Source organism: Humulus lupulus, chromosome 5 (assembly GCF_963169125.1).
Source record: "Humulus lupulus chromosome 5, drHumLupu1.1, whole genome shotgun sequence".
Lineage (NCBI taxonomy): Eukaryota > Viridiplantae > Streptophyta > Magnoliopsida > Rosales > Cannabaceae > Humulus > Humulus lupulus.
The window spans coordinates 12,288,407-12,299,004 of record NC_084797.1 but is presented as its reverse complement, the minus strand read 5'-3'; the positions used below and the strand labels follow the sequence as shown (position 1 = coordinate 12,299,004).

The 10,598-nt window shown below is 30.3% G+C and overlaps 1 protein-coding gene across 1 annotated transcript; it reads right to left on the bottom strand.

Annotated features, from left to right (window-relative positions):
* Positions 1 to 345: 345 nt before the first annotated feature.
* LOC133780272 (uncharacterized) lies at positions 346 to 1,274 on the bottom strand. Its single transcript, XM_062220108.1, has 3 exons — positions 1,076 to 1,274; positions 905 to 975; positions 346 to 770 (listed from the first exon to the last, which is right to left on the bottom strand). Exons 1-3 carry the CDS (start codon positions 1,164 to 1,166, stop codon positions 657 to 659), a joined length of 276 nt encoding a protein of 91 aa, XP_062076092.1. The 5' UTR covers positions 1,167 to 1,274; the 3' UTR covers positions 346 to 656.
* Between the last annotated feature and the right edge of the window lie 9,324 nt (positions 1,275 to 10,598).

Below are 10,598 nucleotides of genomic sequence, written 5' to 3'. Positions count from 1 at the left end.
TGCCTATATGTGTATCCATCCATAATATTACAATAGTTAGAGTCACATGTAAAATAATATTACTATATAAAGCCATATATATGTAAAGTAAAAATAAATAAAATGAAGCATATGAAAAAAAAAAAACAGAATAATACACACATTTTATATTTATACATGGGAAAAGTCTTAACAAGCAAATTTACTCTTAAAATATATTCTTATGTCTTTTTTCACTTCTAAATTTATCTCAAAAGTTCATGAAATGATGAGGAGTTTTGGCCTAACAGAAAATGCATACATGTTTGCATATATGAAAGGCACATCAATATACATATAAATATATATATAGAGAGAGAACTGATGATATATAACATAGAAAAACAGAAGTAGTTCATAGCTTGAATTATGCCTTGGTACTACATACGTACGTACCACGTAATATAGTACATTATTGTACAATAAAGTACTACCAATAATAACTAGTAATGAAAACACTCTTAAATCAATAATTTAGAATAATAATACCATAGCACATATCTATTAATAATCATATGATACTACCAAAACCTCTGAATAGAGAGAGTAGAAAGAGCTAGTGGGATTTTTAGGTTCATGTCTGATATATATATAGTTAATATATATATATATATAATTAAGCTTCATATATAGAACTATTAAGGGTTTGATCTTCTCCTTCTTGGGTCGTGCCTTGGGTTGGGTTCGGCATCATCATAATCCAGCACTGCTTCAACTTCAACCATTCCAAGCTTCCTAGCAGGCTTACCCTTCTTCTCATTTTGCAAATATATAATAAAAAATACCATATTTTCATTTTGTTAGCAACACAGAAAGAAAGTCTCAAACTTATAGATTTTTCTATTTATATCATACAACATTGCTTAAAATTTTATAGAACAAGTACCTCTTGAAGTGCTTGGATGGGGTTATTAGTAGCACTACTGGCCACCTTGATGAAGCCTTGATCAACTCTACCTGCCAAAAAATAATAAATAATAATACATATATAGTTATTTATAGATAATTAACAAGCCACTTGAATATAAACAAAAAGATGATCAAAATAATTACTCACCTGATGAAACCATGGGACTAATGAGGAACAATAGTGTTAGGAGAGAAACTAGAACAAAGGTAGTAGTGTTGATCCTAATAAAAAGAGCCATGTGTGGAACAAAAATTTGTGAGCTCCAAGGGGGTCTTTGGCTAGGGATGTTGGGCAGAAGAGAAGGGCACACCACTGGGTTTTTATGGGGTTTGTTGATGAGTGGTAGAAAAGGTGGAATTAATTAAGGGCCTGTTTAGTGTCCCATGGTGCCCCCCACTCAAATTGCAACAAAATAATGATGATGATGATGATGAAGTGCTTGTTTTACTTCTTGATATCAGCCCACATTCAACACTAAAACAAAAGTCAACTTCACCATAATTTTTTTACATATATTTAAAAAAAAAATACATAGAAGCAATAAATAAATTGTATGCATGTGGACACATAACAAACAGTGTATTGACACAATTGCATGGCTTAGACTCCATCCATTGTCAGCAAATTGGCTTTTGCCTTTTGGGAGTTTATCACCTTTTTTTTCTTTCTTTCTTTCTCATAAGTCAATCTGCTTTTCTCTTTGTCTCTTCACCCCAAGATATATGCCTTTGGAGTATCAAAATACTACTTTATGTTAATTTATCAAAATCAATTAATTAGTACTATAAATTTAGTATCTCCCATTGTTTAATTTGCTAGTCCATCTAATCAGCTAGTTAATTAACTTTTTTTTTATACCCATTGTATCATTTTAGAACTCATTGATTGGCTATTTGGCACCAAATACCACTCACATGCACTTGGTTTTATTAACTAATAGAAATATTATGTTCCCAAATTGTATATCTTCCCAAATTTTGACATATTGTTATTTATTTAAGACAGTGTCTAGTTAAGTAGATAAGTGAGAGAATTAGTTTAAATAAAAAGATGATTTGTCAAATTTTAAGTATAGAATTTACAAGAAAGATACATGGACATTTTTTTTAATTCTTAGTTAAATGACATCATCCAATAAAGTGCTCGCCTCTCATAAATTAACATTGCCTGTGTAAAAAAATTAGTATATAATATATTGTTTTCTTTGTTAATATATATATAAAAATAAATGTAGTTCCAACTCAATAAGTGGAGAGTAATCCGGATCTTAACATTTTTTTCCTCCTATTTTTAAAGGTATGAAGGGCGGTCTCACTTTCTTTGGAGAGATACTTTTCTTGGGTTGGAAAATGAGAAAAATAAAGTAATTGTGTGAACTATTATTGAAACTCATTGTACGTATTTAAGAGGAAATAAGAATTTTGCTGAGAGATTTTGATCTTTGGATATTATATGTGTGTGTATATATATATACATGCAGTTTAAGATGTTCTCCCATATATGTTATTGTGGGTGTAACTTTTCAGACATTGGATCTCCATTATATAGTGGAAAAAGCTTGTGTAGAGCTCAATCAAAAATATTTCTACCAAATAGTATAAAATTCTTGGGTTTTATTTTTTGGCAGGCCGATCGATAGTATAATATATATTTCTCTAATTATCATATACAAAATGATTTTTTTTAGCTTTTATTGATATGAAAAAAATAGTATTTTTTTAATTATAAAATTAGGGCTTTCTTGGCTAGGGGCTATAGGCACACACCTAATTTATCTATACCTATATTCTTGGTGCTATTTGTAATCAAATTGTGATTGCTGGTGTTCGGATATGAGGCTGTGAATTTTTTCGCCAAACTTTACAACAAAATATCCAACTTTCACTTTAGAGCATCTCCAATGAAAAGCTATAAAAGTGGTGGTGTATTGCTTTTTTTTTTAGCACTTCTTGACAAAATAAGACTCTTCCAATGGAGTGCCCAAAAGTAGGGATGGCAAAAAAATTCGATGGATGGAGGCAGGTTGGAGTTCTGACTCAACAAGGAAACCCCGATCCGGATATAAGTGGGGGCGAAAACGGAGCGGATCACGACCCGACCCGACCCGGTTGTTTGTTTGTTTTTTTTTTTTTTTTTGTAATTAAAGAATATAAAAAAAAAAATCAATTACTACCGTTATTTAGGGTGATCTACAATCCAAATATATATATATATAATAAGACAACATATATTTAAGAGAGATAGAAGAGAAAATTAATGTTTTGTTTTGAAGTATATTAAATTTTATTTTATTTTAGTATGCAAGACAATTTATAAAAAAAATTGAACAACTCATTTCTACTAGTATGACATATTTTTTGCCTGTTTTTTTTTATATTGTATCATTTAAAAAAAAACTAAATTTTCTTTTATTAAAGAAAAAAGAAAAAAAAAATATTACCGGGTCGGGTCTAACCCGCTCCATCACATCTGGGGCGGGTCTGACCCGACCCGCATCAAAAGCCTCAACAAATCGGGACAGGAGCTTAGCGAGTCGGGGCGAATCTTTAGCGGGGCGGGGCCGACCCGCCCCATTTACATCCCTACCAAAAAGGTGATGCAATGCTATATTTAGCACATCTTATAAAAAGTATGGCTCCAATGATGTTGCAAAAAGTGTGCCAAATTTGGCACATGCTAAAAGTTGTGTCAAATTTGGTACAAAATATAGCATAAGTCAAATTTGGCATATCAATAAATGCTAATTTTTCATTTACCATATTGTCACTAATTATTATAATTTAGTAGTTAACAATTAATTACTAACTATATATCATTTTTTATTTTTTATTTTTAATGATAAATGTCTTGGAGTATATCATTTGGATTTAAAAAATAATAAAAAAATAATTTTTTTATGTTCTCAATAAATATTAAAAGAATTATTGACATTTTTGTGTTAATTTGTATTGTGTACATTAGAGCACAATTATAAATATTGAGCAAAATATAATATTAACTCATGCAATTATATTATACATTATCATTTAAAAAAAATTAGAATTAAAGCTTATTTATACATAGAGAACAAATTTCCCAAAGCAACTTCATCTTAGTAATAGATTTTATCTACTTTTTCCGTGGTACCAAACATGAAACACCACTTTAGTGATGACTTGGAGAGTTTTGGTCCTCATATTTCGGCTTTCGTCACTTTTCTAAGTCAATGGGTGGAGACAAATTATACAAAGAGTGGGTTACAGACTGTCTAAATCAAATTAATTAGCAACAAAGCATTAATAAATTAATTAATTAATTATAGACACACACATATATATATATATATATAGAGAGAGAGAATGTTTTATATGTTGGTGAGTCCATTAGTAGGAGCACTAGCAAGAGACAAGGCCGACAACTCAACACTAGTAAGGAATATCTCATCATCACTAGAAGAACTAATTTTAAATCTTTACACTTAAAAAAATAAAACCAAAAAGTTAAGACTAATAATCCTCTGCTAGACTTAATGATCATCATGATTAAATGCTTCTAATAATTCATTCAACTTTAAATAACCTCCATTTTTGGTAAGAGTTCTAGGTTTTATATATACTTAAAGGATACGCTATAGTGTGACTATATATAGTGTCCTAGTATTCATATATATATATATACATATAGTCAGGGCTGGCCCTGGGCATAGGCGGGCTAGGCCCACCCCTACCAGGGCCCAAAAATATCATGTAATGAATTATTGGTTTGGAATGTATTTATATTATTAAATATTAGTTTAATTTTATTTAAAATTACATATATAAAAGGGCTTATTTTTTTCAAATTTATTAAAACCGTCTTAAACCCACTTTTTTTCAGGGCCGGCCCTGCATATAGTATACTTCTTGAAAGAATATGTAATAAATATATATAAAACTATAGTCTCAACATGAAAAACAGGACTTGCCATTGTATTATGATGATATGTTACTTTATTATTTGGTCCAATTCAAGATAATGGGCATGTGCAATTTTTTGTTCCAAGAAAGAAGAGATGTATAATTAAGTCCCTGTTTGGTTTGAGAAATATGAATGGAATAAAATTAAAAAGATTTTGGACTGTTTAGTATTGTTTTCTGTTTTTTGTTTTCAAAATTGTGTTTTAAAAAATGAGAACAGAAAATAGATTTTGTAGTATTCAAAAAACAATGAGTGTTTGGTTAATGTTTTCTAAAAATAATTTTTTAGTTTTATTTTAAGAAAAATCTTAAATAAAAAATTAATAAATATATTTATAAAGAGAATTTTTTTTTAAAAATTTGTAATAAATAATGACATAAAGTAATGTGAAAGAAAAATAACGAGAGAAGTTTTGAGGAAGAAAAATTGAGAAGAGAGAAAATGAGGATATAAGAAGTGATGAGAGAGAAAATAATGAGATATTAAGTGATGAGAGAGAAAATAAGGAGATAAAAAAGTTATGAGAGAAAAAGTGAGGAGATATAGGGCATGTTTGGCATAATTTTTACTTTTACTTTTAGACATAAGAAGAAGAGAAGTAAAAGTTTGAGCTTTCTAATTCCTGTTTTGATTTATATTTTGAAAGAGTTTTTTTCTTTGTTGAAGAGTTTTTCAAAGTGTTTGGTATATACTGCATAAAAACACTGATAAAATAAATATCAAATTTAACCATAAATATATGTTTATAATAATAATAATATATGTTATGTCTGAACTCATTTGAAAATTAATCGTTCTTTTGAAGAAAAAAGTCTAATTGCATACATAATATGAATTAATAAATAAATAAAATCATAAAAATCTAAACATAATTAACAGAAAATCTAAAATTTTAAATTAAATATTCAAATATAAAAATCTAAATGTAGTTAGAGAAAGAAATTCTATATATAAAACAATAATAAGAAAAATAAAAACTAAAAAAAATTGTACGTAGATTTTTTTAGAAAAATTAGATAGAATACTTTTTAAGAAAAAATAAATCGTATTATACAATTGTTATCTTCACAATTTAGGATAAATATGTAATTTATTTTTTTGTTTTATAAAAAATAGGGGTAAAATAGGTTTTATGAAAGATTCATTAAAACAAGAAAATAGCTTCCCGTGTTTTTTTAGAAGTCATTCCTGAAAAAGCTAGTGAGTCACTGCTTCTCTTAAAAGCTCTTCTAAATTCAAAAAGCTATTTCTATATTTCATCCAAACACACCTAAAAGTAACTTTAATACTTCAAAAGCTCTTCCAAAGCCATGTCAAACATGACCATATTAATGAGAGAGAAAGTGATATGAGATAATAATAATTAAAAATGTTATGTGGGAAAAAAATTGACAAAAAAAATTTAAGAATAACTAAAAACAACTTGTTGTTGTTCTCAAAATTTTCTGTTTTTTGTAACTTTGTTTTTAAAAATTATTTTATGAAAACAATGCCAAACACCCCTACTTATTTTCATAAAATAGTTTTTAAGTTTTAAAAATAAAAAACAAATTTTTTGTTAAGTAGTCAAATACCTTCTTTATTTCTTTCATTTTTTTTTATGAAATGACATTCAGATCACAAATGTCTTTTTATTAAAAGCTTATAACTTAATAGATAGAGATGTAGCTAAAAATATTTTGAATGCAATAAAATTGTATTTATAATGGCAAGTTATTATATATTTTTTCAAATTCAAACATTTAATAACAACTTTAATAATAAATTATTGTCTAAAATATTTTTTTATAAATATTCTACTATAATTTTGTGGGACTCAAAAAAATATTTATTACAATGCGAAAGTTAGTTCTTCTTTATAATTTGACACAAATAAAGCCAGAATTCACGATTTGTTTTAGGGACATTTATTTGAGGCGAATTACTACTTTTGTCGCAAATAACAGTGTTATTTGCGGCGAAATATATTCGTTGCAAATATTATCGCTGTAAAAACTATTTTTTCACTATAAGAAAATAAGAGTTTTATGACTTTATTTGGGAGACATTGGAAGTCTACAATGTCTCCCAATTGGGGAGACGTTGTTGATTGGGTCATTGTAGGTATATATCCCACGTCTCACATTGGAAGAGGTAGAAAGTCAAACGTTGACTTTCAACCTCTCCCATTGGGAGACGTGGGAAGTGACTCACCTCTCCCAATGGGAGACGTGGGAAGTCCCTAGGAGACATCCAACGTCTTCCATTGGGAGAGGTGAGTCACTTCCCACGTCTCCCAATGAGAGAGGTTGAAAGTCAATGTTTGACTTTCAACCTCTCCCACTGGGAGATGTGGGAAGTCTCCCACCTATCTCAATGGGAGACATTGAAAGTCTTCCAGATTTAAAAAAAATTAAATAAATTTATAATTAATATTATTTAAATTTGATTTAATAATTAATTAAATTGAAATTATTTTAATTTAAATTGAAATGATTTTAATCTAAATTTAATTTGATTTAATAATCAATTAAATTGAAAGAAAAAAATATATTTGTTAGACATATACAAGAAATACAATATTTGTTAAACATATTCAAAATGAACAAATATTGCATTGTGTATGAAGAAAAAGGTAAAAAAAAAAAAAAAAAACCTATCAACGAGGTCGGTAACTTTGGATTATCGGCAACATATATGTCGCTCATTCTTGTCACAACTCATCAATTTGTGCATCTGTATATGATGTGCTTGTTAGCTGCAAGAAATATAAAGTAAAATATATTAATTAATTATTTGATTACATTTATTGTTAAAAAAATTTGTAAATTTTAATTAATAATATCATTCTCAAGTAATGCCCGGGACTCGCATGTTCAATCAAATCCTTCAACATCCTCATTAAGTAGTATCCACATGCCACATTGTCCGGTTGTTGTGGACACTAATTATTTAAAAATATGAGTAATTTATTATTAAATTGAAACTTTTTAAAAAATGCATACATATTATTCTACTTAATTATTATAAATGTTCAAAAATGTCTACTGAAGTTACTTACCTGAGGTTGCTTAATGCGTAGAGTATCAGGGATCTCGACATCAGGAAGATTCATAGAGAAAAAAAGATTGAAAGCGCTGACGATCACTGATACAATCTCCTCACGGTTATTTAGCTCTGAATTCACCGGATCACAACAATAAACATGATATGTATATGGTGCCAAAATAAGCAACATCCAATGTTCACTGTATAAGAAAAACAAAAAAATTATAGCTCAAATGTTAAACAAAGAAATTATTGATATGGGTCGGAAAAATGACAACTTTTTAAACTTACCCATGGTTCCAAGGGACAAGCATAACTTGTTCTTTTGATTTTACGTCATTGCAACATCTGAACACGATCGTCGAATGAACTCCCTTGAGTGGCGACGATATTAGGATTGACAAATAAAAACTTATTTTGACGACCTTGTTGTACCACATATCTGTAAATGAACCTAATATAAAAATATGAAAAATTGTTATATGAATGAATAAATCGAATTAGAAAATTAAATGAACAAACTTATTTGTGAGATATATACCTCATGTAGCTGACGACTACTACTTGTCCAATCTTCTCCTTTCGAGCAAATTGAAGTATGTCATCCTTAAATATATAACAGTGAGACATATCCTGATCAAAAACTTCAGACTCTATGCCTAGATTGACACACTTGCCATCATCCCAATGAGATACGATATTCTGTAATCGTTCCAATGGAGTGTGGGCCAATTGTGTTGGAGAAGTTTGTTGTCGTCTTCTTTCTCGAGGTTGTTGTGTTGATGGAGCTCTTGATCGTTGTGATTTGGTCCTACTTGTAGAGGGAGTCTGTATACAATTATATCAACAATTAAAAAAATTGCAAACAAATATAGAATTGTAAAGATAATTATGTAAAAATATGGCATCACCTCATGAGTTACATCTTCAGATATAATGACAAAATCCTTAGGCCACGCTATTGGCGTCCCAATGGCCTGAGCAACTATGTACATGTCCAAATCAGGATATGCAAAAGGGAGAGGACAGGTTGGCTTAAGAACACTCGTAATCATAACTTGGAAGTTGTTGCCTACCTCTCTTTCAATGAGTGTACTTGATGCAACAATGTTTGAAACCGAACCAATTGTTAATTGGCATGCTCGGCTCTGCGTAAGAAACATATTATATACAGGATTAAGATGTCCTTCTAGATTCACCCACTAGTTGACCATACTCATTGTATTCAACAGGAGTAAGATAACCTTCACTCCTTTTTTTTTGGTGTTTCTAGACATCCATGTACGTCCTCTCACAGATTTATTTTCTTGTTCCACTGACTGAGAATGAGGGCGTTGCTCCCCCTCATCAGAAATACCACCAAAAGGATCAGCCTCCATCTGTGAAACATAAAGATCATTATTATAACAATTTTGGACACTCATAATCAAAAGATGAAACAAATTGATGAAACCAAAAGATGACACTCATACCCATTGCAACCAAGTCTTGTCTAGCCTTAATTTCATCCTTAGTTTTCCCAGGAATATTCAACAAAGTGCCAATCAAACTATCACATACATTTTTCTCTATGTACATAACATCTAAATTATGACGTATAAGTAAGAAAGGCCAATATTCAAGTTCGAAGAAAACAGATTTCTTTTTATAACACCCTTTTGGCTCCTCCACAACCTTGGCCTTGCGACTACGTTTCATCTTTGTAGGTGTACGAACTTTGGGCTTCCCTAACTTGAACACAATTTTAGACATCTTCTCAAGTACTTGGATCCCATTCAATGGCTCAGGAGCCTCCTCAAACTCTTGTTTACCATTGAATGCCTTCTTCCAAGTCTGAAGTTTATGCGTATTAGGCAAGAACTTCCTATGTCCCATATAACATATTTTTCGAGAGTGTTTCAAGTATTCAAAACATGTTTTTTCTTGACAAACGGGGCAAGCTTTATATCCTTTCACACTAAACCCAGATAAATTTCCATAAGCAGGAAAGTCATTAATTGTCCACAATAAGACCGCTCTAAGATTAAATTCTTCCTGCCTATACGCATCATAAACCTTAACCCCTTCATCCCACAAAGTTTTCAAGTCATCTATAAGAAGAGCTAGATAGACGTCAATATCATTACCAGGTTGTTTAGGTCCTGATATCAACAAGGTCAAAATCGTAAACTTTCTCTTCATACACAACCATGGGGGTAGATTGTAAATAACAAGCATAACAGGCCAACAACTATACTTACTGCTAAGGGATGCGTGTGGATTAAACCCGTCGGTCGAAAGACCTAGACGAATATTACGAGATTCATTTCCAAAAGAAGGCCACTTCAAATCAACTCTCTTCCAAGCCAGGGTGTCAGTTGGATGTCTTAATTTACCATCGTTTATTCTTTCATTAGCATGCCATGACAAACTTTTAGCATGTTCGACATTTCTAAACAATCGGATGAAACGAGGAATTGGCGGAAGGTACCACAAAACTTTGGCAGGTACTCCTTCCTTGACATCGTCACCATTTCTTTCTTTTGCCATCGTGACTCACCACAAGTAGGACACGATTTTGCGTCTGCAAAACTATTTCGATATAATATGCAATCATTAGGACATGCATGAATTTTTTCGTACTGCATGCCTAATGAGCATAACGTCTTCTTTGCCTCATAAAATGAAATTGGAATTTCATTATCTTCAGGCAATAACTCCTTCAAAA

What these genes read in the sequence shown, in the direction of transcription:
- LOC133780272 (XM_062220108.1), bottom strand. Translation starts at nt 1,166, where the DNA reads ATGGCTCTTTTTATTAGGATCAACACTACTACCTTTGTTCTAGTTTCT. An exon ending in TAGTCCCATGGTTTCATCAG is followed by an intron (nt 976 to 1,075) that starts GTGAGTAATTAT and finishes ATTTTTTGGCAG; the next exon opens with GTAGAGTTGATCAAGGCTTC. An exon ending in CCATCCAAGCACTTCAAGAG is followed by an intron (nt 771 to 904) that starts GTACTTGTTCTA and finishes CAAAATGAGAAG; the next exon opens with AAGGGTAAGCCTGCTAGGAA.